Genomic DNA, 27,910 nt, shown 5'->3' on the forward strand with positions numbered 1-27,910 from the left:
TCAATATGGCTACTTATGGCGCCAGGCCTTTTGGGATCTGTAGTTCTTTGCCGTGAGAGGCGCAGTGTACGAAAGTATTTGCGGGACTGCGTTGGTTGCCGGGAGTTGTAGTCCTATAACTTATCTGGACCCCCCCCCCCCCGTTTCCGGTGCCGTCACGGGACAGAGCAGTCGGTGACAGCTCCGAGGGCCCCCACCCAGCTCCCATGGCCGAGCCGGACCGTGAGTCGGGGGCCCAGGTGGGAGGGTCGGGCCGCGCCGGGGCCTGGCTTTGGGCTGCAGGCCCCGGGGCCCGAGGGCAGGCTCGGTAGGGTGGGAGAAAGGGGCTGCGTGAAGGGAGTGGGATTTGGAGGACCGTTGCTAAGTGGTCGGTATTGCTAGGATGGTGGGATTCTGGGTTGTGAGATTTCTAAGGGTCCGTTTGCCAAGTTCTTAATGATTGCGTTTCTTGCACTTTGGTTGCTGAGGACCCTCGTTGCTAAGGACCAAAGTTGCCACGATCCCGGTTGCCAAGGTTGTTTGGTGTTAGGGGCAACTGTAGGATGTTGGGGGACCCCTGCTGCCCCTATCTCATTCCTTCGGTTCCTATGCTTCTCCTAAACCTCCACCTCCACTGTATCTCCTCGCCCACACTCAACTCTGAGCAGAGGTATCCCTACTTACTTCTCATGAAAAACTTCGCTCTCCTTCATTCTTCTGGTTGGCACACACACTACCATGACCTGCCTAACTTTGAAGTCTTCCTTCAGTCCTGTTTCGCCTGCTTTCTCCTCCTAAACCTTCCCCTCAGCCTTTCCTCCTCACACAGTCTTTCTTTCTAAAATAAGCTTTTCCCCATCTCTGACAGTCTCATTACCATCCCCGACTCCAGGAGAACTAGGTTGGTGGGTCCTCTTGTTGCCTCCACCACTATGAACCCTTCATCCCTTTAACTATTACCCCGCACTGTAACCACGTCTGCTCCCCCTCCTCCCCAGCCTCTGACCCTCTGGAGACGCAGGCAGGGAAGGTGCAGGAGGCTCAGGTGAGATGGGGAAAGGGGTGGAGGGAAGGAGAGAGATGGATTTGGTTCCTCATTCCAAACTGGGGGGGGGGGGCGTCAAGGGGAGGCTTTTACCCAAGGGCCCTTGGCTTATGGTCCTGATTCCTAACTCCATCTGGGGATTAGTACAGCCTCCTGGGGATGGTGGCTTCTGGGGACTGTCAAGGGAAAATGTACAGCCTCAACCACCGGTTGCCCTTCCATATTGTCCTCTTGTCTTTCTGTTGCCCACCCCTTCCTCAATTCCTTCTGAACCTCATTTGTGCTGGACCTGGAAGAGAGTTTTCCAGTTTGATTCTCAAACTCACAGATCTCATGGGGTGGGGGAAATGACCTTATAGGGTTGATTGTAAAAGTGGCACAGAGCTGGGTGTGATGCCACCTGTATCCCCAGCGCCTGGGAGGCTGAGGAGGAAGATGGAGAAATGTGAGACAGCTTGGGCCGTATTTGAGACTCTGTCTGGGGGCGGGGGGGGGGGGCACTCCAGGAATGCACAGCAAACTTTGTGGGTCAGAGATTATAGATGGGTCTAGCAAAACTCATCCTTGGAGGAGCTCGCAAGCTAGTGAACAAGATCAAGATATAGCCACAGTGTTCTACTAAGTGAAGTGATTTCGAATTTTCTTAATTAGATCAGCTATGGTGTTCCCTGCAGAGTGAGAAGACCTGAGGGGCAAGGAGGAGGAGGAGATGTTTTCGGTAGTTGTTGCGGGGTGGTCCTTTATTGGTGTTCTGACTGCACTCTAGTCTCCCTGACCTCATTTAGTCTCTCCGGCATCCCAGTGAGCGTAAGGCGTTTCATGGACACTTTACAGATGTGGAACTTGAAAGGGAAGAGCTTAAAACCTGTAGCAAACGAGTCCACTAAAGAGGGGAGGTAGATGAGCCATCTCAGAGATGTGTGGAGACACTTGCAATGCCTGCAGAGCCCCCGCGGGCCAGGTTGTCTTCCTGGTAGTTTTCAGCCTTCCTAACACTGTAATTCTTTCATACAATTCCTCATGTCGTGGTGACCCTCAACCATAAAATTATTTTCATTGCTACTTCATAACTGTCATTTTGCTACCATTATGAATTGTAAGTATTTGATATGTAGGATGTCTATTCCCCGACCCCTGTGAAAGGGTCGTTCAAGCCCCAGGGGGTCACCACCCACAGACTGAGAAGCATTGTGATAGACAGTGCCTACCATCACTGAATGCCAGCATGCCCATCGCTATGAGATCACTCTCCAAAGGGAGGCAGGTATGGAAGCTGTAGTCAACAGTACTCCCATAAGTGCACAGCAGAACTGGGACAGCCTGCTGTGGGTCCCTGCTATCTTACTTGTCTGGCTCCTAAAATAAGACTCAATGCCAGACCAAAAGATTTCAGTCAGAAGGGGTCTCAGTGGCAAAGATGATGTGGGGGTATCAATTGCGGCATTTTCCAGACAGGGCAGCACTAGAAAGGCCCCAGTGGCCGTCAGGAGAGGGAGTCAATGAACTATGGTTCATCATACAATGTGTTACTATGGAGCCATAATAAAGAATGAGGTGAGAGGCTGAAAAGACGGCTCTGTGGCTAAGAATGTATACTGCTACTCCAGACGAGCCGAGTTCCATTCCCAGACCCATATCGGGAGCTCACAAGAGGCCGTAACTCCAGTTCCAGGGGCTCTGACTCCACATGCACAAACATACACATATACACATATTAAAGTAAATCTATAAAAGAATGAGGTGGGTCTGTGAAACATGATGAAGTATCATACTCTGGCAAGACCCACGTCTACGATATCAATGCGTAAAAACTCATGCAGGGAAAGCCGCTGGAGTTCTTTCTGTTTAACTGCTGCTTGACTTTGCTTCAGCATTTGTTCATTCTGTAAAGGCTCAGGAGGCTGAAAAAGGAGGATTGTGGGTTAGAAGCCAGCTTGGGCGAAATAGTAAGACCTGTCTCTTTTTAATTTCTATTTGTTTTGTGGGTAGGATGCACAGTGCATGTGTGGTCATCCGAGGACATCTGTCCTCCCCTCCCACCGTGAGGAACCCAGGAGCAAGCTCAGACAGTCAGGCTGAGTGGCAAGCATGTCTCCCTGGTGCACCCTCTTGCCAGCTTTTTAGCTTTAAAACTCAGGAAGCAATCATTTGAGAGTCAGGCACGGTGCTGCCATACCCCTGCAGTTCTAGCCCCCCCAGAAATAAAAGTAGGTAGCGCAGGAATTTGGGGTCACCCTCAGATACATAGCAAGTTGGAACCAACCTGGGCTATGTGGGACCCTGTCTCAAAACAGCAGAAATGACAAAAGAATCTTTTTAAAAAGTAATTTGCTAGTTCCAGGACAGGCTCCAAAACCACAGAGAAACCCTGTCTCGAAAAACCAAAAAAAAAAAAAAGTAATTTGAAAAGGAGGTTTGGAAGCATAGTAGGGAAGGGGTGGTCTGGGGACTTTTGAGCAGTTAGTTGATTGAGTTGGTCAGACTGTTTCTGACCAGCCCTAGCCTAGCACCCAGTCTGCATGCATTTAGTGGCAGATGGTTCTGGAAGTCCTTTTATCTAGGCTGGGCATCAAGCCCCTGCCCTTGTGCGGCTGATGTTATGGCACTCAGCAGATGTTTGTAATTTGAGGGGGCTTAAAAGAAAAAGGGGTGGACTGCCCTAAACAGGCCAACACATATGGGGAAGAGGAGGGTCAGAGATGGAAACTGAGTCAAAGAAGCCAGAGCAGTACCCCAGGGGAGAGAACTGACTGAATCAGGTAGAGCTCTGGAATGGAGAGATGGGGGTAAGAGGAGGGCTATCAAGAGGCTGAGTGGGTACACGGGAAATTGGCATGAGGACAGGGTGGGGTAGGGAAGCCATCTAAGGGACAGTGAGGCCATTTGGCAAGGGGACTAGGAGCAGGAGCTGGCTTTGGGTAGATGCTAAGGCCACTCTGGAACATGGTTGGTTGGAGCAAGGTGGGGTCACCTTGAGAGGTCCACATCTGGGGACAGAAGCAGCATCACCAGTGACTAGGCTGTGGCAGGTGGCCCAGGGAAGTGGAGAGGACCAGCTGAGAGGCCCAGGGATTCACTGTTCAGTCTCACAGCAACCTCTGATCCGCATGGACAAGTTGAGGCCCCCAGGCTGGAGGCCTAGCTGCAGTGGCGGTGGTTACCCAGTGTGCATGAAACCCTCGCTGCAGTTCTAGCATTATCAGGCTGTGATGGCCAACTGGTTAGAATGGTGGACATGATCTAAAGCATCACATTGCAATCCTAGCACTGGGGAAGTGGAGACAAGAGGATCCCAAGTTCAAGGTCATGTAGACCTCCTAGCAAGTGTGAGGCTAGCCTGGGTTACATAAAACCCTATCTCAAAAAGCAAGTTAGGCATGGTAGCATGTGCCTTTAATTTCAGAAGTCAGAGAGAGGCAGAGGCAAGTTGATCTTTGAGTTCAAGGGCACCCTAGTCTACATAGTGAGTCCTAGGCCAACTAGGGATATATAGTGAGACCCTGTCAAAACAAAAAAGATGGGGGCAGGCATGGTAGGTCATGCCTTTTAAGTTTAGAAGACAGAGGCAGGTGGATCTCTGGGAGTTCTGGGTCAGCCTGGTCTACATAGCCAGTTCTAGGCCAGCCAGAGAGATCCCATCTCAAAAAAGATAAGGCCTAGAAAGTCAGTTACACGAAGAGATGTGAGTCCCCTCCCTATAGGCCACCTGTCCAGGAGCCCTCATGCTGGCCCTCTGCTTCTCCAGGCCACCTCCTGGTCAGAGCCCTACTCTCCTTGAACCAGGCGTCACCCCCATCCCGTCCCCCTCCCTGCCTCCCTAACCCTACTTCTTGGGCTTGGCCATCCCACCTGCCCCTTCCAGGACTCAGACTCGGACACTGAGGAAGGAGCTGCTGGTGGAGAGGCAGAGAGTAAGTGTCTTCCTGGAGGAGGGCTGGGAGGTGATCTGGGGCCTGGGGTAGGACTCTACCAGGAGTCATGTCTAAAGCGTGTAATAATGAACTTGCTACCTGAGGCTGCTGCCTGTGGGAGACACTGGGACTTCGATGGTGGGAGGATAGTAGGTTACATGGTTGGGCAAGGCCCTTGGGCCCCGGCCCGACGCCTACCTGGCACTGTCTCTCTTGTTGTTGGTCAGTGGACTTTCTGCGGAACTTATTCTCCCAGACCCTGGGTCTGGGCTCCCAGAAGGAGCGTCTGCTGGACGAGCTGAGCCTCGAAGGAGTGACCCGCTACATGCAGAGCGAGCGCTGTGAGTCCCCCACTCCCGGCCCAAAGTGACTTCCGAGTTGTTGGGTATGAATAGTAAGAAAAGCTGCCGAGTGTGGTGGTCCATACCTGTAATCCCAACCCTGAGCAAAGGGATCGCCTTTCAAGGTTGGCCTCAGCTGTGTTGTGTGTTTAAGGCTAACCTGAGCTACATGAGAGCTTTCCTAAAATAAAAAATGGGAAGAAACCCCACTCTTGAGATGTAGAGATGGCTTACTAGTTAAGAGCACTGACTGCTTTTCCAAAAGACCTGGGTTGGATTCTCAGAACCCACGTGGTGGCTCACAACCATCTGTAACTCCAGTTCCAGGGGATTCTATTTATAGCCACCGTGGCTGTCAGTTATGTACCTGACATTCGCGCAGGCAAAACACCTGCACGTTTAAAAAGAAACAAACCTCTTCAGGAAATTTAGGCAAGAGGATCATGAATTTGAGAGTAGCCTGAACTACATAATAAGATTGTAAGCAGTTAGTGTGGTGGAGTGAGGTGCTTGGATGTTGTTCTCGAGCCCCACAAGTCTGACAGGTTTGTCTGTGTGTGCCGTGTGGGTGGCTGGAGCGGGGAGGGCAGCTGCACACAGGAGACCAGCCCAGCTCCTACTCCAGAGGGCACCTTTGCACAGAGAACCAGGCCACACTGGCCCAGACTGAGTCACATGACTGCCCTGAGCTCTGCCTCCTCTGAGTTCCCTGTCTCTGATTGGCCAGACCTGAGTCACTGCTTGTTTTTGAGGAATGGCACAAGTAGGTGCCAAGGATGGAGCCCAGGGCCCCCACGCGGCTAGGCAAGCACCACTGAGCTGCCGGCCCAGCCTCTTTTCACGGTTGTATGCTGGATGGGTGTGAGTTTACGCTACAGTCCCTGAAGGTTGATCTGCCCACCTCAGCTTTCCAAAGAGCTGGGAATATAGACCAACAGCACCAGGCCCTCTGGGGTGACTCAGGGTGAGGCTCATTATCAGGAGTGTGACTGTGCCCAACGCACTGGCACACCTGCAGTCCCAGATAGTCTGGAAGCTGAGGCAGGAGGGTCTAAACTGAAAGTCAGCCTGGGCTTCATAAAACAAGAGGTAACCAGAGACTGAGGAGCTATGTCAGGCCAGAGTGCTGCCACACCAGCACGAACCTGGGCCGAATCCCCAGCACCCGCCTAAGATGCTCAGTGCTTTTACGCCCAGGGCTGGGGGATAGAAGCAAAAAGATCCAAGCCGAGCCCCAGGTCCCAGTGAGAGACCCCCGCCTTAACAAACGCGATGGGGATGGGGATGGCTTAGCAAGCAAAGGTAACTACCACCAAACCTGGCAACCTCAACTGGATCCCTGGAACCCACGTGGTAGAAGAGAAAAAACTCTCAGAAGTTGTTCTTTGATTTCCATACCTTTACTGGGCACACACACACACCAATAAATGTGTGAAAAAAACAAAAACAGGTGGACAGCTCCTGAGAAACATCATACACACACCCCAGAAGAAACAGTGATTAGAGCAGGACCCAAGTCTTGAGAGCTGTGGGTGTGTTTGCTGTACTATTATTACAGGAAGCTTGTCTCAGATGCCAACTAGCTGGGTCACCAGCTAGTGATATTTGTATTTCTCGTTGAGCAAAGTCTGAGAAACCAGGCCCTGGCGGTCCTCAGCAGGAACAATGGGGCTTTGAGGGTCCTGAACAGCCCTTTGTTGAGGCCGTCTTCTCCAGTTTCCCCCTCTTCCAGCTGCTCATCTCCCTCCTTGGCAGCCAGGCTAGGCGGCTGAGCCTCCCTCTCCTGCTGCAGGCTGGGCAGTTGCCTGCAGAGAACCCCGGCAGTGGCCAGGAACCGTTGTCTTTTCTTCTCCGTACACTCAGATCTTAGAGTCACTGGCCTAGAGGGCGAGGGATTTAGGATAAATGTGATTAGTCAGCCCGTGGCTGTTAGCCAGGCTCTGGGCTAAGGACTTCCCAGACGTCTTTGTGCCTGGTTATCACAGGAGAGCTGTGAGGTCTCTCTGGCAGTCAGCTAAACAGAAGAGGACACAGGCACAGGAAGGCCATGACTTGGTGCGGACATCTGGCAAGTACCAGGGCCCTTGAAGCAAGGTCCTGCCCTGCAGCTGTGACTATCTCGCTTCAGTCCCCCAAATGTTGGTATTATAGGCATGCACTACCACACTCAGGCCCCTGGAATCTAGAATGTGTTCCCCAGTCTCAGTGCCCATGGTCTGCAGCCAGACTAGGGACAGTTACATCCTAAAGAAGTGAGTGCCCGCCCAGGCTGTGGCTTTTATTTTTTGTTTGTTTGTTTTTTTTAAAAACATTTTTGTCGTTTCATTTTGTTGTTTTTCAGGACAGGGTCTCTCTGTGTAGCCTTGGCTGCTCTAGAACTCTCTTTCTAGACCAGGCTGGCCTCAAACTCATGGAGATCCTCCTGCCTCTGCTTCCCAAGTGCTGGGATTAAAGATGTGTGCCAGCACACCCGGTTTAGACGTTTTATGTGTGATTGTGTGTGTGATGTGTGTTAGTGTAGGTGCATGTGTGCTCGGCAGAGGACAGTTTTCAGGAGTTCGTTTTCTCCTTCCACCATGTAATTTCTTGAAATCCATCTTAGTCTTGGCCGCAAGTAAATGCCCTTATCCACGGAGCCATCTCACCAGGCTTTGACCTTTGTTCATACTTCTTTTTTTTTTTTTTTTAAAGATTATTTATTATGTATACAACATTCTGCCTCGATGTATGGCCCGCACACCAGAAGAGGGCACCAGATCTCATTACAGATGGTTGTGAGCCACCATGTGGTTGCTGGGAATTGAACTCAGGACCTCTGGAAGAGCAGCCAGTGCTCTTAACCTCTGAGCCATCTCTCCAGCCCCTGTTCATACTTCTTGTCCTTTAAACAGAATACCCCAGGGGTGCCCAATTCATGGGACACCACACTTGTGTCTGTCTATCAGCTAACAGACAGATGCCAGGGCTGTGTCGCTGGGCTGCCTGCCAGCCAGCAGCTGAGGCCACAAACAGGGCTATTTCTGCCCAGCTATGTTCTTATGAATGGGTTCGACCATATCACCCATCTTCTTTTCTTTTCTTTCTTTCTTTCTTTTTTTTTTTTTTTGTTTGTTTTGTTTTTTCGAGACAGGGTTTCTCTGTGCAGCCCTGACTGTGTCTTGGAATTAGCTCTGTAGACCAGACTGCCCTTGAACTTACAGAGAACTGCCTGCTTCTGTCCCCCAAGTGCCCTCCACTGCTGCCTAGCACCCATCTTCTTTTCTAAGAACTATTAAAAACCGGGAGCCCCAGCACTCGGGAGGCAGAGGCAGGTGGATCTCTGTGAGTTTGAGGCCAACCTGGTCTACAAGAGCTAGTTCCAGGATAGGCTCCAAAGCTACAGATAAATCCTATCTCAAAAAAGCAAAATAAATAAATGAAAATTTAAAAAAAACTGGGAGCAAAGCTCTCACAAGAATACAAACCATTGGGGCTGGAGAGATGGCTCAGTGGTTAAGAGCACTGTCTGCTCTTCCGGAGGTCCTGAGTTCAATTCCCAGCAACCACATGGTGGCTCCAAACCATCTGTAAAGAGATCTGGCACCCTCCTCTGGCATGTGGGTATAAATGGAGGCAGAAAGTTGTATACATAATAAATAAATCTTGAAAAAAAAAAAAAAGAATACAAACCATTGAGGTAGGAGTAGTGGCGCACGCCTTCAATCCCACCACTGGGAAGGCGAAGGGAGGCAAATCTATGTGAGTTCGAGGCCAGCCTGGTCTACAGAGTTGAGTTCCAGGATAGCCAGGGCTACACAGAGAAAAATCTGTCTTGAAAAACAAAACAAAAGAAGAATACAACCATGGGTCTGAAAAAGTTTAGTACAATCTAGGATCTAGAGATGTGCTCGGTCAGCAGAGTGCTCCTTTAGCATGCGCAGAGCCCCGAGTTCAAATGCTGGGCGTGGGCAGACTTGGTGGCAGACAGCTTTCATGCCAGCGCTGAGGACATAGAGGCATGTAGGTCCCTGTGCGTTCAAGGACAGCCAGGCTCACAGTGAGACCCTGTCTCAAAGAAAGCAAAGAAAAGCTAGTCTTTGTTGTGCACGCCTGTGGTCCAGCACTTAGAGATGGAAGCAGGAGAATCAGAAGTTCAAGGTCACCCTTGGCTACTGGAGAATTGAAAGCTGAGATACAGGAGATTCTGTCCAAAAGAAAATCAAAGGTTAATGAGTGCAGTGGACTCAAAGGAGCAGGCTGACGGGCGGCTTGTGTGTGGACAGAGCAGCACGGTGAGGGCTGTGTATAACACTCTGGAAATGGGTCGTCTGAAATTGAAGCCTGTCACCCCAGCACCTGGAGGCTCAGGATTCCGGGCTATCCTGGACTACATAGGGAGACACTGTCTCAAAACCAAGGGAAATGACAGCAGGCACGCTGGTGCACACCATAGCTTCAACACCCAAGAGGTATAGAGGTACCCTCAGCGGCCAGAGGCATTGGACCACATGGCGCTGGAGGTAGCAGGTGGCTGTGCGCGGACATGGGTGCTGGACACTGAACTCAGGCCCTCTAGACAAACAGCAAGTGCTCCTAACCTCTGAGCCTTCTACCTAGCCTCATCTTTCTGTTGTCTTATTTTTTGAGAAGGATCTCACTTCTTTGCACCAGCTAGCTGGAACTCACTGTGTAAATCAGGATCTCTTACAGAGATCTGCCTGCATCAGATTAAAAAAAGAAAGAAAGAAAGGGACTTAAAACCAGCAGTGATGGCAGAGTTTTAATTTCAGCACTCTGGAGGCAGAGGCAGGCAAATCTCTGTAAGTTCAAGGCCAGTCTGGTCTACATAGCCAGTGCTAGGCCAGTCAGGACTACAGAATGAGACTTTGTCTCAAAAAAGAAAACTAATTAAAAATAAGTTTTTAAAGTCATACAATATTGTATCCAGAAAGTAAGCTGTTACCCAAATTTGGTTTGGTTTGATTTTCAAGGTTGTAGGGATGGGACTCCAGCCTTCAAACTAGCCAGCTTTGTACCCCCGAGCTGGCCCTGCAGCCTTCTCCCCAAGACCTCACCCGCTGCTGTCCACTCCCTCTGCTGTCCCTTCTGGTTAGCTGGGTTTCCTCACCTGTAATATGGGGCTGCCAATACCATCCTCCCCACCAGCAATACGGGTGGGAGGAGAAACCTTATCACATGATATAAACTCTCTCCTCCAGGTCGCAGGGTCATCTGTTTGGTGGGAGCCGGAATCTCCACGTGTAAGTGTTCCCTCCTTCCAGCCACTCCTAGTGGTGTGGGGGCCCTGGAAGGATTCCTGCATGTATGGGGCTAGAACCTCTGACTGAGCGCTCCTCCTTAGCTGCGGGTATCCCTGACTTCCGCTCCCCAACCACTGGCCTCTATGCGAACCTGGAGAAGTACCATCTTCCTTACCCGGAAGCCATCTTTGAGATCAGTTACTTCAAGGTAGTCTCCTGAGATATGGGGAGGGAGTTCCCAGCTCCAGGCCGTATCTTACCTGTCCTGTGGCCCTCTGCTTCTCTCTCCTACAGAAACATCCAGAACCTTTCTTTGCCCTTGCCAAGGAGCTCTATCCCGGGCAGTTCAAGGTGAGGTCTTTTTTTCCCCCGGGGAGATTGGGATGAGCAGACAAGGGAAAGAGGCTCCTTATAGGCCCCTCAAACAAGCATTATATGATTGTTGAGAACCCAGACTCTGGGACTGGCAAGGTGGTTCAGTGGGTAAAGGCACTTGCCACCAGGCCTGATGACAGCTGAGTTCAGTCCCTGGGACTCACGTGATTGAAGGAGAATACTGACTCCCACATTTGCACTGTGGCAAGTGGGAGGCAGACAGGAAACTTTCAAATGCAAGGTCAGCCTAGACTACATAAACCTTGTCTCAAAAGTTAAAAAAAAAAAAAGGATTGGAAGAGGTGGAAGAGGTGGAGGGTTGTATGATGTTTTACTCTTTTGGCTTTTGGGGGGCTTGCTACCTAGCTCCCAAATAAACCACACATAGAGACTTATTCTTAGTTATGAATGTCCGGCTTTATCTTGACTTGTTTCTTGCTAGTCTTTTTAAAATTATCCCTACTACCTTTTGCCTCTGGGCTTTTATCTTTCTCCATTTCTGTATACCTTTCATTCCTTCTTACTCCGTGGCTGACTGGGTGGCTGGCCCCTGATGTCCTCCTCTCCTGTTCTCTTGCTTCTCTTCTTCCTCATTTCTCCTTCTATTTATACCCCTGCCAGCCCCGCCTATCCTTGCTCCTGTCTCGCTATTGGCCATTCAGCTCTTTATTAGGACCATCAGGTGTTTTAGACAGGCACAGCAGCACAGCTTTACAGGGTTAAACAAATGCAGTGTAGCCGGGCGGTGGTGGCGCACGCCTTTAATCCCAGCACTCGGGAGGCAGAGGCAGGCGGATCTCTGTGAGTTCGAGACCAGCCTGGTCTACAAGAGCTAGTTCCAGGACAGGCTCCAAAACCACAGAGAAACCCTGTCTCGAAAAACCAAAAAAAAAAAAAAAAAAAAAATGCAGTGTAAACAAAAGTCACACACCTGAAAATAATATCCCCAGCAATTCCTTTTTTTTCTAAACAAAAATGAAAAAGTTTAACATGGTAAGACTGTGTACAATACGAACAATTATCAAGTAAAGATTACATTCACAATGTAATGGATTCCAGTTCATTTATATCTGGCAAATTAAAAGAAAATACCCCATTATCGATCCTATCTTATTGAATCTATAGTTTAATAACTAATTTACTCTCTATCATAACTAAGGAAAACTTCAACTATAACTATCTGGTCTTCAACTCCATCAAAGACCCCAGAAGAATAATATTATTTTGAATAAACAAAAAGTGCATTGCGAACAACTTCCGAAAATTGTATAAATGACAGACACATCTGACTGCCGGACACTTCCTTTGCAACATTGGGGCATCCATCTTCAGCTTTCAGGCCCATAGTGTCTGGAAGACTTTTCAATGAAGCAGGAAACTTGAATGACTGTTCTGCCTGTATGGGCAATTTGTTGGTCACTTTCCTCTGTGTCCTGCAGAGTGTCTGGAAGTTTCTTCTGTGAAGCAGGAACCCTGAAGGACCCGTCCAGCCTTGTTTGGGCAAAGTTCAGTGGTCACTCTCCTGTGGGTCCTGCATGTCCAGTTTATACAACATATCGTCAAGCAGTCCAGGCAAGAATAGTTTCTTTGCTGGGCGGTGGTGGCGCACGCCTTTAATCCCAGCACTCGGGAGGCAGAGGCAGGCGGATCTCTGTGAGTTCGAGACCAGCCTGGTCTACAAGAGCTAGTTCCAGGACAGGCTCCAAAACCACAGAGAAACCCTGTCTCGAAAAAACCCAGAAAAAAAAAAAAAAAAAAGAGCTAGTTCCAGGACAGGCTCCAAAACCACAGAGAAACCCTGTCTCAAACAAACAAACAAACAAACAAACAAACAAAAACAAAAAAAAGAACAGTTTCTTTGCTCAGTGGCTAACCTTGCCACATTGAAAGCAAACTCCAGAAGGAGTTTCTTCAGTGCCCATCATCTCTGAAGTAAATTGGTGATGTGTGTCTCATTGTCATAAAAATCACTAAATTAACAAAACATTTTAAATGCCATATTTTGTGGCTCTTTGAATGGTTTGAAGACCATCTATCTAAAATATATCTCCATATAATCTGTCAAACATACCTAGACTATCTACAAATTTGATTGTTATAGATGACTAACTCCTGGCCTGTGTTTATTTATTGTCCTATACAGTTCATAATAATAGCTTTCAAAAACTAGAGTTTTATCTTACATTTTAAAATGAACTGGATAGGTACAATACCTTAAAAAAAGAGCAAAACATAAAATCTGTTGTAACAAAAATAACCTTAAATTGGTGTTAATATACAAAATATCAATAGACAAAATCCTTTAAACAAGAGTAGAAACATATATACAGTGTTGTAACAAAAATGACCTTAAATTTGTGTCAGGACACAAAAGTCCTTTAAACAAGAGTAAAACACATATACAGTGTAACAAAATTGGCTTTTAATTTGTACCCATATACCAAAATCCATGCTAATACAAAATATCTGAGATTAATAGTTGTCTTTTTATCCTATATTCCTCTAAATTATAACAAACATTCACGACCACCAAATAACCAAAGACCCACCCACACCCATTCTTGGGAATGTGGACATTGTTTTCTGTAGACTGCTTCCTGCTAAATGTGGGTGAAGGCATCTTTAGGGTCCCAGAGAGGAAATTTGAGATAACAGCCAAGTCCTGGGAAGACCAGTTATAACCTTTGTTTTTTTTGTTTTTTGTTTTTTCTTTTTTTTTTTTTTTTTTTTTTTTTTTTGCTTTTTCGAGACAGGGTTTCTCTGTGGCTTTGGAGCCTGTCCTGGAACTAGCTCTTGTACACCAGGCTGGACTTGAACTCACAGAGATTCGCCTGCCTCTGCCTCCCGAGTGCTGGGATTAAAGGCGTGCGCCACCAACGCCCGGCCAGTTATAACCTTTGTTGATAGACATCACCTGTCAAGTCCTGGGAAGACCAGTTATGACATTTGTTGATAGACATCACCTGTCAATTTCAGGCGGTCTCCCCTGATCAAACCAGATCCAACTCAACCTGTAACAAACCCACAGCCTCTTGTTTCCTGTGGAAACAAAAACAAAACCACTTCTCCAAAGCCTTTTTGACTTCCATTTGACAAATAAATTTTTAACTTTTTTTTAAAGTTAAGGCTTTCTTAAAATATCTAGGCTGCTTTATTTCAACAGTCCCTTTTTTCAATTCCAGGTCTCTTAGCAACAGTTCTTTGTTTTTCCGCAAACAAAAAATTCAAAAGCAACACAATACTATACAGGATCCAGATTCCCTATGTTTCCCAATTTTACATAGCTTTTTTCTTTCATATTACTTTTACTGTCTCTTTAAAAGACTATTATTTTTTATTTTTTTTTTATTTTTTTATTTTTTTTGGTTTTTCCAGACAGGGTTTCTCTGTGGCTTTGGAGTCTGTCCTGAAACTAGCTCTTGTAGATGGTGGCGCACGCCTTTAATCCCAGCACTCAGGAGGCAGAGGCAGGCGGATCTCTGTGAGTTCGAGACCAGCCTGGTCTACAGAGCTAGTTCCAGGACAGGCTCCAAAGCCACAGGGAAACCCTGTCTCGAAAAACCAAAATAAATAAATAAATAAATAAATAAATAAATAAATAAATAAATAAATAAAAGACTATTATTTTTAATGTATTTTTTTCTATGACTGCCTATACCCATTCTCTTTCTTAAGCCTACACACATTGTAAAACACACTGGAACCTGTTTAGATTTTTTCCATCTGGATCTTTTTTACTGCATATCTTTTAGCCTTTTTTTTTTAACCACACAAGCAAACTGTAGACTGCTAAGCTATACCTGGATCCTCCGGTGTTCTAACAGCCGGCTTTGCTCGGGTCAGGTGGTGAAAGCTAAGCCAGAGTTTGCAGCCTGTTGGAGGCGCATGCCTGAGAACTGTAGTAAGCGTTTCTAGCTGTGGGAGTCAAACATGCATTGCCACAAGCAGTTTTTACTTGCTGTTTCTATTTAGCGCTGCCAGCTGAACAGCAGCGCCTGTTTTGGAGGGCCCAGCTTTCTCAGGCTTGAGATGGATATAGAGCCTTACGTTGGAACGCCACAATGTTGTGTGATGTTTTACTCTTCTGGCTTTTTGAGGGGCTCGCCAATAAATCATATACAGAGGCTTATTATGACTGCCCAGCCTTGGCTTGGCTTGTTTCATGCAGGCTTTTCTTAAATTATCCCAACCACCTTTTGCCTCTGGGCTTTTATCTTTCTCTATTTCTATATACCTTTCTTTCCTTCTTATTCCGGGACTGACTGGGTGGCTGACCCTGATGTTCTCTCGCTTCTCTTCTTCCTCGGTTCTCCTTTTATTTATCCTGCCTGCCAGCCCCGCCTTTCCTTGCTCCTGTCTCGCTATTGGCCCTTCAGCTCTTTATTAGGACCATCGGGTGTTTTAGACAGGCACAGCAGCACAGCTTCACAGAGTTAAACAAACACAACATAAATGAAAGTCACACACCTGAAAATAATCTCCCCAGCAGTGGCGAGCTGCGTGTAAGAGCATACAGACTTCAATTCCCAGCACCCACGTCAGGCTCTCACAGTCGCCTGGACTCCAGCTGCCCGGGGCTCTGACACCTCTGGCCTCAGTGGGCCCTGGAAGTCACATGCATTTGCTCACACAGACCCATATACATATGCATAATTAAAAACAATAAAATATTTTTTAAAAGGAAGGAAGGCCTGGTGTGGTGGTGCACATCCTTAGTCTAAGCACTTGGTGGGCTGCAGCAGTAGCTCAGCAGATCAGATTGGCTACTCTTCCAGAGGACCCAGGTTCAATTCCCAGCAACCACATAGAAGCTAATAACTGTCTAACTCCAGTTCCAGAAGATTCAACACCTTCACACAGATACACATGCAGGCAAAACACCAATCAATGCACATAAAGTAAATAAATCATTTTAAAAAAAAATCCCTGCAGCCAGGCAGTGGTGGGACACGTCTTTAATCCCAGCACTCTGGAGGCAGAGGCAGACAGGTCTTTGTGAGTTTGAGGCCAGCCTGGTCTACAGAGCAAGTTCTGGGACAGCCAAGCCTATACAAAAATAAATAAATAAATAAATAAATAAATAAATAAATAAATAAATAAAAAAAACCCAAAACTCCAAATAAATACTAAACGACTTTAAGAAAGTAAAAGAAAGGAGGAGGAACGGGTTGCCGGCCTGGCCGGCCTGGCCGCCCTCCTCACCCTCTCCTCATTACTTCGTGGCTCTGAGCCTCAGTTTTCCCAAGTATAAGAAAGCCGCTGGGAGTCTCAGAAAGGGCTGCGGCCGAGGCCTGGTGGGAACGTCACTGTGCAATTAACTGACTGGTGAAGGCCACGAGCCAGCACCTCACCCTCTAATGGGTTTCCTCGTCTGTGGTGTGGGAGAATGTCGTGCTCCTCCTCACTGGGCCTTGCGTAGGGTAGGCCTGTGGCAGCCCGTGGATATTTCCATCACACTGTTACTCTCTCCTCAGCCGACCATCTGCCACTACTTCATCCGCCTGCTGAAGGAGAAGGGGCTGCTGCTGCGCTGCTACACGCAGGTAGGTGGCGGGCGGGCGGGCAGGGGCAGGGCTGGCCATGGCTGGTGGGCAGTAGGCTGGATGGGTTTGGAACCCTCCATCAGAACTGGGGGTGGCACAGGCAGGCACAAGGCAAGTGACCAGGGCTCAGCTAGTTTTAGTGAGTGACCTGCAGTGAGCCTCTTCCTCTTAACCTCAGTTTCCCCTTTAGAAAATAGGGACCATAAATTGGGTAAGTGATTACATGAAGGAGCGAAGACAGAAGGGGCAGAAATCCAAGGTCATCCTTGGCTACAAAGTGAGTTTGATGCCAGACTTCAGGCTGTGAAATCTTGTCTTTAAAATAACTGGATAATCAAATGCTTTATTAAAATATAAACTAAATGCACATGAGAATTTTTTTGATAATAAAAAGATCATAAGCAACTTCAGGCCCTCTCAAGTCTATTGTGAGTTTTTTTTTTTGCTTTTTCTTTTTTAGTTTTTCGAGACAGGGTTTCTCTGTAGCTTGGAGCCTATCCTGGCACTAGCTCTTGTAGACCAGACTGGCCTAGAATTCACAGAGATCCGCCTGCCTCTGCCTCCCGAGTGCTGGGATTAAAGGCGTGCGCCACCACCGCCCAGCGGTAGTCTATTGTGAGGTAACAGTGAACTCCCATCAGATCATCCCACGACACTGCAGAAAGACTCTTATCTGAGGGACACCATATGTACCACAGCCATCCCCAGTCAGGACACTGGGACAGTTTCCTAACAGATGACACTGTATCATGAAGGAGGTTTGCTTTTTATGACGTGTGCGAGCCTGGCCTTGGCTACAGTAGCTAACAGGACACCATGGCCACACTGGAGTGTTCAGAAGCATGTTCCAGTTGCTGACGTCTAGCTCTTGTAGACCAGGCTGGCCAGTTGCTGCTGAGTAGCCAGACAGGAGAGTTTGGGCCTCTCCCTCACTCGTCGATGTGCTCCAGTTCAGACTGCTCTGCGGCAGTGTCCACGTGCGCTATAAATTGCACCTCAGAACACAAGCTGGCCAATCACGGGAACACACACCTGTAGTCCCAGCATTGGGAGGCTGAAGAAGGAGTACCGTGAGTTCAAGTCCAACCTGGACTACATAGTGAATTCAAGGCCAGCCTTGCTCCATAGCCAAGTCCTGCACGCACACCCCCCACACACACACAAAAAAAAAAAAATAGAAAGGAAAAGCAGAACTCCAGATTGTACAGAGTTAACACTTGAATACTACTAATAGGAATTGTTTGCCTCTGGCAATCCTATGAGACACCTGCAGTGTCAGAAATGGCCACCAGGGGGAGGATGAATGGAGGGCAGGTGCCTGGAGGTCCTAGTTGGGGAAGGGACAGCTCATTCCTTCAGGGGCTGCCCATGCTCAGGACATTCCTAACTCAGAATTAGTCTCATTCACAGAGCAAGGCTTAGGACGAAGGCTGCATGTGGTTCTGTGTGTCTCTGGCACCTTTGTTTGCTAGCTTCTGTGACAGTAGATGTCCACCCAGGAGTGGCACTGCCAGAGCGAGCAGAGCAGACACCCCTGCAGAGCAGACACCCCTGCAGAGCAGACACCCCTGCAGAGCAGACACCCCTGCAGAGCAGACACCCCTGCAGCCTTGGTGCTGAGAGTCTCATGTTTGTGACAGGACAGGAGGGGTGTGTCACAGACACGCCTAGCATGTCAGACGGTCCCAGGCCGAGGCCATTTGGGGCTGTGGGAGTGGGTGCTGGCACACACAGGGTAGGCATGGAAGCCTCACCAAGAGGGTGACGCTGAAGCAAAGACCTGAGACCTGGGAGGGAAGGAAGCTTCAGGCAGAGACTCACTGTGAGTGTGTGTGGGGACAGGAGCAAGGGAGCCTCCAAGAGCAGGCAGGAAGCTGCCATGTTTGTCCAGCCAAAGTGGTTGGAATACGGACCTCTGGTGAGGGCCACTGAGGAAGAACAACAGGAAGGTCAGGCGTCTCTTTGGAAGATGAAGCGTGGATGGGAAGGTGTTGAGGAAATGGCACTCTGCCTCGAGACCCTGGGAGACAGCTCCATAGAGAGTGGGGGCGACTGCACATGGAGCCGGGGCTGAGCGGAAAGGCTGCTGGAGAAGTCTGTGCATGTTGATTCAGATGACGGGGTGAGAACCTGACGCCCAGACAAAGCTGGCTGGGAGTGAGGGCTGCCAAGTGCCCTGGCTGCTGGCACTTTCAGATATCATCAGAAAGCCAGCAGAAACCTGTTCAGTGCGAAATGTTCAGATAGTTGACAACTACCCGCAGTATTCTGTAAATTTTAATTAATTTAGTTGGTGTGTGCATGTTTGCACACACATGTGCAAGCATGCCACATCAAAAGTTTGGAGGTCCCAGGACAATATATATATATATATATATATATATATATATATATATATATATATATATTTTTTTTTTTTTTTTTTTGGTTTTTCGAGACAGGGTTTCTCTGTGGTTTTGGAGCCTGTCCTGGAACTAGCTCTTGTAGACCAGGCTGGTCTCAAAGTCACAGAGATCCGCCTGCCTCTGCCTCCCAAGTGCTGGGATTAAAGGTGTGTGCCACCACCGCCCGGCTTATATTTATATTTTTTATATTTATTTTATTTTATGTGTGTTTTGCCTGCATGCATGTGTACCAGTGCATGCAGTGCCCATAGTGGCCAGGAGAGGGCGTTAAGAGGTGGTGTGAGCTGCCACGTGGGCACTGGGAACCAAACCTAGGTCTTCTGGGAGATCATCCAGCACTCTCAACTGCTCCACCGTCACTCCAGCCCCCGCCCCCACACATTTTTGAGTGACTTATTATGTAAAATGTCTAAAGGTGGAAAAAATGTCTCACTTGCCCACTTCGTGACCGTTTTCTTCCTCGGGCTCTTTGCCCTCTTCTCCTCAGTCACTGTTTGAGTCACTGGCCCGCTTTCTGGAACACAGCAAACCTCACTTGTGATTGTGCCGACCCAGCAGCTCTGAAGCTGTGTGGTGCTGTTCTCAGCACAGGACACAGGAGCCCATTACACATTAGCAGTTAGGATCGCCTGGGCTGCTGTGGTCTTCCAACACAATATAGAAGGTTCCCTGCATGCTGCTTTTTCCACCCAGCCCCTTGTCTGGGGATCCTTCCATGCCCACATTACACACAGTACCATGCTTTCTAATAGCTGAGGATTAATCTTTTTTCTCCTCCCCTCCCCTCAGCCCATGGGTCTGGGGGGTGGGGTGTGCTGGGATAGGTAGGCCCCAGGGCTTCCTGTGTGCAGGGGAAATGCTCTACCACTGAGCCACATCCCCAGCCCCGCCCCCTTGCTAGAGTCTAGGCAAATACTTTCCTGCTGAGCCATGAGCCAGGCAGGCCTTAAACCTGTCATCTTTCTGCCTCCCCTCGCTTGCAGCCCAGATCACAACCAGTGCACCAGGCCAGCTTTACTCTGGTACCGGGGAGAGGCAGCAGTCCCCCCACGTCATCGTTCCGGTGTGATGTTCAGCTGTGATGTGCAGCTGGGTACCCGGGTCAGAGGCACTTTGACCTCCCGCGGGGTCATCAGGACATAGCCCCATTGTACGGGTAGGATCCAACAGGATCTGAGATCCAGGCATCCCCTATGGTCCTGAGCCGGGTTTCCCGTGGTAGTTCTATGGGCCCTTAGTAAGTCATTTGCTTGTGGATCGCTACACTCCAGTGATGCAGGAAGTGCGACTTCCAGGTGTGGCGGTCATCCCTGTTACCCCAGCACTTTAGTGGGAGGTTCTCAAGGTTGGGGCTGTCTCAAAAAGACATGACTCCCCCCAAAGAAACAAATAAGCCATTCTTTCATTTTATTTATTAACGTGAAAAAATCGGATGACATTTATTTAGTGTGTGTGTAGAGTTCAGAGGACAACTTGGGAGTTCCTACTATCACGTGGTTTTCCGGGGGTCAAAATCGGGTTGGTGGCAAATGCCATTACCTGCTGAGCCATCTTGTCAGCCTCTCGTTGTGGTGTTTCAAGATGATCTCACACTGTCACCTGGGCTGGCCTGGAACTCATTGTGCTGTTTACACTAGTCCCAGACTTGTAGCCTGGAATTGTAGGCATGATCCACCATGCCTGGTCTTATTTATTATTTATTTCAGTTATTTTGTTTGTTTGTGTTTCAAGACAGGGTTGTAGGCACTGTGTAGCTCTGGCTGTCCTGGAACTCACTCTGTAGACCTGGCTGGCCTCCTATTCACTGAAATCGCCTACCTTTACCTCCTGAGCACTGGGATTAAAGGCGTGCACTACCAGTTTTTGAGGCAGGGTCTTCCCATGTAGCCCTAAGTGGCCTGACACTAGCTGTAGCCCAGGCTGACCTTTCCTTCCAGGAGTCCTCCTGCCTCAGGCTCCAAGTGCAGGGATGCAAGCAGCCACCTTGACTCCTGAGTGGATTCATTTATTATACCAGTGCTTAGCCAGAGTTGTTGTGTACGCAGTTTGGGGCCTGCATAGGTGTAGTTGCTTTAATAACTTGTGGCAAATGGTGGGAAGCGTGGCTCTCTAACACAAGAACTTCTCTAAAGAATGGGAGCCGTGGCCTGAGTTTACAGAAGGGTCAGATGGGGCTGATGATCAGTGGGTCTGGCCTTATAGAAATTTGAGCCTGGGCAGACTTTAAGCAGCCCTGACTGTTAACCCTTTGGTAGCCCCACTGGAAGAGTGGGAACTTTGTACATACCCTCGCCGTTCCTCTTCTCAGAGCCTACGAGGGCAGGCTGTCTTCCTGACCTTCCCGTCTCCCCCTCCAGAACATAGACACACTGGAACGAGTGGCGGGGTTGGAGCCCCAGGACCTGGTGGAGGCCCACGGCACCTTCTACACCTCACACTGCGTCAGCTCCTCCTGCCGACAAGAGTACTCGCTGAGCTGGATGAAAGGTGAGGCCCTGGACAGCACGGACGAGGCCCTCCCACTCCTTGCCCGAGCTGTAACCAGGTCTCCATGGGCTTTGGCACCAGTGTGGTCCTCTTGAGCTCCTTAGCCCTTGCTAGTTAGTGAGTTGCTTGGCTTCTTTTGAGACTAGATTTGTCTGTGTAGCCCAGGCTGGCCTTGAGCTTTCGCTTCTGCCTCAGTCTCCCCAGTGCTGAGACTGCAGGCACTCAGCTCCCCTGCTCTTTATAGTGCTGTAGAAGCCCCAGGGATTCGAGGTGGTGGCCAATCTCTGCTCCCTTGCCACCCCTTCTGCCGGACTATGGTTACATATGAACTACGTAGCACGGCCAGCTGCACGGAGACTCAGTGTCGGCTCACAGTCACCGTGTCACAGAGTCACTGAAGTCATGAGCATCTAGCTCTATGACCCGCAAGGTGTTTCGCCATTTTACACTCAAGTCCTTACATCAAGGCAAACACAGCGTCATCCTGAAGACCAGTGTGGGCCACTGCTCCGTTCATTCTCTTCTTTTTTTTTTTTTTTTTTTTTTTTTTTTTTTTTTTTGGTTTTTCAAGACAGGGTTTCTCTGTAGCTTTGGAGCCTGGCCTGGAACTAGCTCTTGTAGACCAGGCTGGTCTCGAACTCACAGAGATCCGCCTGCCTCTGCCTCCCGAGTGCTGGGATTAAAGGCATGCGCCACCACCGCCCGGCTCGTTCATTCTCTTCTAACACCAGACGTGTCCTGTTAGGTTTGAAGATGCCCTTGCCTTTTTTTGAGGGGGGAGGGTTGGTTTTTCTAGACAGGGTTTCTCTGTAGCTTTGGAGCCTGTTCTGGAACTAGCTCTTGTAGACCAGGCTGGCCTCCAACTCACAGAGATCCGCCTGCCTCCCTCTGCTGGGAATAAAGGCGTGCGCCACCACTGCCCAGCTGGCCTTACCTTCTGAACTAACTTGCTGGCCCAGAACATTTTAAATTTATTTTTGAGACAGGGTCTCTAGTTTTATGAAATTTTTATGTTTATTGATTATGAGATAGAAGTAGGAGAATCGGGAGTTTGGGGCAGGCCTTGGCTACATAGCAAGTTCCAGGCCAGGCTGGGCTACGTGACAAAAAATAACAGTAAATTTTAGAAGTTCCGTGTAACTCAGACTTCCATAGTAGACAGGGAAATGTGTAGAGATGGTGCTATAAGCACACGTGACAGAGCTCACTACTGTCACTACTGTCACTGTCTCGCTTACGTAAGGACAGAGCATCCAAGAGAAAGAGCCAGTCCCACGCCCTCAGTGCCAGCCCCAGCCTGTTTCTGGCAGCCATTGTGCTGAGTCTGAAGCTGCTGTGTCACTCTGTGAAGCTATGTTCTTTATGCTGACTTCACAAAGCTTCTGGTGTCCCCTCGAGATCAGGACAGCTGTGGCTTCTGTGCCAGGACCCTGGAAGGTCACGCCTTTCTGACAGAACGCCAGCCAGCTGCCCCAGACTGAGGGCTCCTGAGCAGCCCAAGTGTGCACAGCTGGGGTGGCGGACAATGGGCATCACCCCCGTATGTCCCTGTGGAATGGCGTCTGCCACCTGCAGAACAGCATGTTGTTTGTACAGCAACACCCTGAGTGGTGGCGGCTAGAATCGCGCTCTGTGAGCCAAGAGATGAGGGGCTGAGCAGCTGAGGCCAGCTCTGCGGGCTGCAAATGACAGACGTGCTCTTGAGCTCCCTGCTCCATAAGCAATGAGGAACGTGACTGTCCTAAGGGCAGGACTGGAGAAGGCTGTCAGAGTCCACACCGCCGCCACCACCACCACCACCACCACCACCACCACCCCCCCACCCCCAGCCCAGGCAGATGAGCTCGAAGTTGGCTCCACCCCAAAATTATCTGGATGTCCTTTCCTGACCCAGGGGCAAATAGGACTGTCCCCAAGACCCATAGGAAGGGCTTGACTCCCATTCCCCAGATGGGGGTCTGGTGGAGTCCAGGGTGCCTGTCAGGAGCATGTGGGTTTGCTCCAGTGTTAGCATTCACTGGCTGTAGGCAGTGGTGCTTGGGGCCACCCCCTGGATGCCTGGAGAGGAAGGTGACAGCTCTCTAGGAAGGGAGCACTTCTTTGATAAGCCGGAAGGGTACCCCAGGAGATCCCTTAGTGGTGGGGGCACTGTTTGTTTTGTGGTGCTGGGGCTTAGGCCTGCAAGGTCAAGTGTCTACCACTGAGCCACACCCCAGCCCTCACTGGGGGATTCTAGGCAGGGGCTCTACCACTGAGCCTCACCCCAGCCCCTCACTGGGGGATTCTAGGCAGGGGCTCTACCACTGAGCCACACCCAGCCCCTCACTGGGGATTCTAGGCAGGGGCTCTACCACTGAGCCACACCCCAGCCCCTCACTGGGGATTCTAGGCAGGGGCTCTACCACTGAGCCTCACCCCAGCCCCTCACTGGGGGATTCTAGGCAGGGGTTCTACTGATGAATCGTGTCCCAAGTCCCATAATGTTCCACCACTGAGCAGCATCCTTAGCTCTTGGGTTTGTTGCTGTTGTTAGGTAATTTTCGCATTTATTTGTGTGTTTGCATGTGGATGTGGATGTGGTCTACACATGCACAGCACGCCTGTGGATGTCACAGGACAATCTGCAGAAGTTGTTCCTCTCCTTTTAGCATGTGGGTCATCAGGCTTGGCAGCAAATGCCTTCATACAGTGAGCTACTTCCCTGCCCCAGCTCTGGGTTTTTGAGACATGGTCTTGCTGTGTAGCCAAGGCTGGCCACGAACTCACAGTCCCTCCCTCCTGAATTCTCCCAAAAGCAGGCTTAGTGGCATGCACCACTGTCACCCGGGATGCTTTTATGTTGACAGTAGGGAAGGACAGAAGAGGGCTGCTCCAGTCCTGGAAGGCCTCATACCTCCCTCTTCCTCCTTCTTTCCCACCCAGAGAAGATCTTCTCAGAATCAATCCCCACATGCGAGAAATGTCAGAGCGTGGTAAAGCCTGGTGAGCCTCAGGGCCTGGGGGGACTGGATCTGGGCCCCTCTTCCCCACACTCCACCTCTGGTCACCTCTGCCTTGTGTCCTGCAGAGGGTGGGTATCTGTGCCGCCTCAGGCCCCAGTCTGCCCCCGACTCCTGCCTTTCTAGCCCATCCTCCTCTCCTGTCCCTGTGTTCCTTTGTCTGTCTACCCCAGACATCGTGTTTTTCGGTGAGAATCTTCCGCCTCGCTTCTTCTCCTGCATGCAGTCAGTAAGTGTTCACCCTGGGCACGGCCCACTTGGGCCGCCTGCTGGGCTGGAGGGGAGGCGGGGTACAAAGCATGAGCAGTGGGGTCCAAGTCCTTCCTGGATGCTCCCTGCAGGACTTCTCGAAGGTGGACCTCCTCATCATCATGGGCACCTCCCTGCAGGTGCAGCCCTTCGCCTCCCTCATCAGCAAGTAGGTTGAGGGCGTAGGGCTGGGGGTCAGCTGGGAACAGGGCACCAGGGCAGATCTTGAATCCCAGCTCCCCATTCCCAGAGCACCACTATCTACCCCACGCCTGCTCATCAACAAGGAAAAGACCGGCCAGGTGAGTCTGCCTCAACTTTCTTCTCCCTCTCCCTCTGCACTGGGGGCTGTTTCGCCCTCTTCGTCAGGAGGATGAGAGCGGTCTCTGTATCCTACCTGGAGAGCTCCAGTGCTTTAGACTTGTTAGCTCAGGCTGGAGAATATGGGAATGGGGTGCTGGGCAGGCCGGACGCTGCACTCTGAATTTCTTTGAGCCAATGACAGAACCATACCTTGAAGCTGCTGAAGCCCGAGTGCTTCCTGGGATCCAGGAGACCAATCAGTGCACAGCTGACTGCCAACTGAGACTGCCTAGGCCTGACTCACCTCTCCAGAGGAGGCCTTAGTCCTGGGCAAGAGAGAAGATGCATAGGAAGGGGTGTGGCCTGCCTCTGTGGGGGGGCGCGGGGGGGCGGCCACAGTGTTCAGGCATTACTATTCTAGTACCTTCTTACATATCAGAGTCTGGGGACAAGCCCCTCGTAGGCAGTGGCTGTTTATTTGGAGCACACACATCCTACGCTGTGTCTCCCCGACGTGTGGCTTGATGCGGTGTGAGCTCAGGAGACAGTTATGAGACAGGCTCCCATGCAGCCCTGGCCTCTCAAACTCACCAGGTGGTCACAGATGGTCTTGAGCTCCTGCTCTTCCTGCCTCTGCCTTCCAAGTTCTGGAATTACAGGCTTGTGCCCCACACCTGGCTGTGTTGTTTTGGAGGAACTTTTTGTTGTCATTTTGTTTTGTTTTGTTTCAGGACAGGGTTTCTTTGTAGACCAGGCTGGCCTTGAACTCAGAGATCCACCTGTCTCTGCCTCGCGCTGGGATTAAAGGCGTGTGCCACCACTGCCTAGCAATCTTCTAGAAATGTAAACATCACCAAGTCCCATCTCTAGGGAACTCACTCGTGTGTCTGGGTACTCACTACCAGCAACTGCTGAAAATACAAAAAGAGGGGACGTCTCTGGTGGATAGAAGGTTCTGGGGAAAAAGCTCAAATAAAATGATAACACCCGCCGGGCGGTGGTGGCGCACACCTTTAATCCCAGCACTACAGAGGCAGAGGCAGGCGGATCTCTGTGAGTTCGAGTCCAGCCTGGTCTAGAAGAGCTAGTTCCAGGACAGGAACCAAAAAAAAAAAAAAAAAAAAATCAAAAAAAAAAAATGATAGCACCCTCCAAATCAGATTCTGATTAAACATCTGTGGCAAATCTGAGTGGACAGGAAACAAAGGGCACAGAAGACCTGAAGCGACACGAGAAGGGTGGTGGCCTGTGTTTGCGATCACACTGGAGAGGCAAAGATTGGTGGGTCCCTGAGCTCACTAGACAGCCAGTCTCACCAATTGCTATTCCAGGCCTATTGAGAAACCTTGTCTCAAAAAGAATATGTTTGGGTTGGGGAAATAGCTCAGTGGCAGAGTGTTTGCCTAGCATACACAGAGCCATGGGTTCAAGCTTCAGCAGTGACAGAAAAAAATAATGGTTTTGGACAGGAGAGATTGCTCAGTGGTTAAGAACACTCATCCGGAAACCTAAGTACAGTTCCCAGTACCTGTGTTAGGTAGCTCCTGACTACCTTAAGCCCCAGTTCCTGGGATCTGACACCTCTTCTGTCCTCTGAGCACCCTGCACAAAGGGCAGACATACGGAGACGCACATGCATACTACATACACTTCAGAAATAAAAACAAGCCAGGGGTGGTGGTGCATGTCTTTAATCCCAGCACTCGGAAGGTAGAGGCAGGTTGATCTCTGAGTTCAAGGCCAGGCTGGTCTACTGAGTGAGTTTTAGGACAGCCAGGGCTACCCAGAGAAACCTTGTCTGGATAATAAATATAAGCCAGGTCTGGTGGCTCTGGGGGCTGTACTGTCCCCATAGACATGCTCTTAGCTGTCCTGTCCCCACAGACAGATCCCTTCCTGGGCATGATGATGGGCTTGGGAGGTGGCATGGACTTTGACTCCAAGAAGGCTTACAGGTGAGGCCTGGGCATGGGGGGTGGGGGGGGGGCGGAAACAGCTTGGGAAGGGCAGGCTGAGGTGGGAAAGGAGACAGAGGCCAGCCAGGCCTCAGCCCACTCTCTAACTCCTGCTCACGCTGCAGGGATGTAGCCTGGCTTGGTGACTGTGACCAAGGCTGCCTGGCCCTTGCTGACCTCCTTGGATGGAAGGTGAGGAGCTAGGCCACCCAACCCATCCTGAGCCCAGCCCCATGAGGATATATTATGGTAACCTTTGACTTCTCTGACCTTTGCCCCTGCAGAAGGAGCTGGAAGACCTTGTCCGGAAGGAGCATGCCAGCATAGATGCCCAGTCAGGGTCCCAGACCCCCAACCCCAACACTACCACCTCCCCTAAGAAGTCCCCACCTCCAGCCAAGGAGGTGGCCAGGACCAAAGAGAAAGAGGAGCACCAGTGACCACTACCTCACAAGCAGGACAGCGGAGTCCCAGCCAGCATGGTCCCTCTAACGTGCAGCTGGTTGGGGCTCAGGAGATCCTTCGTTCTCTTAACCACTTTCTTGAAACCAGGGTCCCCAACTAAATCCCAGAAAATTCTAATATTCCTGAGGCTGAGGCCTGCACAGCCCATCTCTAACAGCCATAGCCTCTAACCCCCCCCCCCCCAGGGCAAGAAGCAACCTTCCCTAACTTCTAACTACTCCCAGAGATCAGGTTACCCTAAAACTCTTAACTGTGCCAGAACAAGGTATTTCTCTATTGTTCTCAGGGGACCTGTGGCTAAATCAAATTAACCTACCCCACACGGGGGCTGGACTTCTTTAGTGAAATATGACTTCACCCAGGGGATGGGGCCTGTGGGGTCTCTGCCTCCCACAGACAAAGTGGGTGCTGTCTCCCCTTTCCTAGAGACCCACTTGCCAGCCAGTGGGGGATGGGCAGGGGACCTTGCTTATTGGAAACAAACTAAAACCAAACAAACTAATCAAGCTGTGTGGTCTCTGCTTCTTTTTGTGGGTACCTGTGACAGCTGGGGGGAGGGGAAGGGATGGACCCTCCAACTGACCATCTCTGGCTCCTGGATCTTAGGAGTGAT

The 27,910-nt window shown here is 50.0% G+C and overlaps 1 protein-coding gene across 5 annotated transcripts; it reads left to right on the forward strand.

The window, feature by feature from the left end:
• The first annotated feature begins 125 nt into the window (after window positions 1-125).
• Window positions 126-27,793, forward strand: Sirt2 (sirtuin 2). Of its 5 annotated transcripts, none has more exons than XM_057758722.1 (16): window positions 128-222; window positions 978-1,024; window positions 4,887-4,935; window positions 5,163-5,276; window positions 10,475-10,516; window positions 10,618-10,724; window positions 10,811-10,867; window positions 16,366-16,434; window positions 21,197-21,326; window positions 24,249-24,308; window positions 24,499-24,554; window positions 24,667-24,743; window positions 24,825-24,876; window positions 26,762-26,832; window positions 26,958-27,024; window positions 27,117-27,793. In XM_057758722.1, exons 1-16 carry the CDS (start codon window positions 207-209, stop codon window positions 27,270-27,272), a joined length of 1,170 nt encoding a protein of 389 aa, XP_057614705.1. In that variant the 5' UTR covers window positions 128-206; the 3' UTR covers window positions 27,273-27,793. The 5 variants fall into 5 exon arrangements, with proteins under 5 accessions (XP_057614717.1, XP_057614705.1, XP_057614711.1 ...); XM_057758748.1 differs by having other exon boundaries at window positions 196-222; window positions 4,770-4,935; XM_057758734.1 differs by lacking the exon at window positions 978-1,024 and having other exon boundaries at window positions 126-222.
• The last annotated feature ends 117 nt before the right edge of the window (window positions 27,794-27,910 follow it).

Source organism: Chionomys nivalis, chromosome 2 (genome assembly GCF_950005125.1).
Source record: "Chionomys nivalis chromosome 2, mChiNiv1.1, whole genome shotgun sequence".
NCBI lineage: Eukaryota > Metazoa > Chordata > Mammalia > Rodentia > Cricetidae > Chionomys > Chionomys nivalis.

What these genes read in the sequence shown, in the direction of transcription:
- Sirt2 (XM_057758722.1), top strand. An exon ending in TGCTGGTGGAGAGGCAGAGA is followed by an intron (nt 4,936 to 5,162) that starts GTAAGTGTCTTC and finishes GTTGTTGGTCAG; the next exon opens with TGGACTTTCTGCGGAACTTA. An exon ending in TTCGCCTCCCTCATCAGCAA is followed by an intron (nt 24,744 to 24,824) that starts GTAGGTTGAGGG and finishes CCCCATTCCCAG; the next exon opens with AGCACCACTATCTACCCCAC.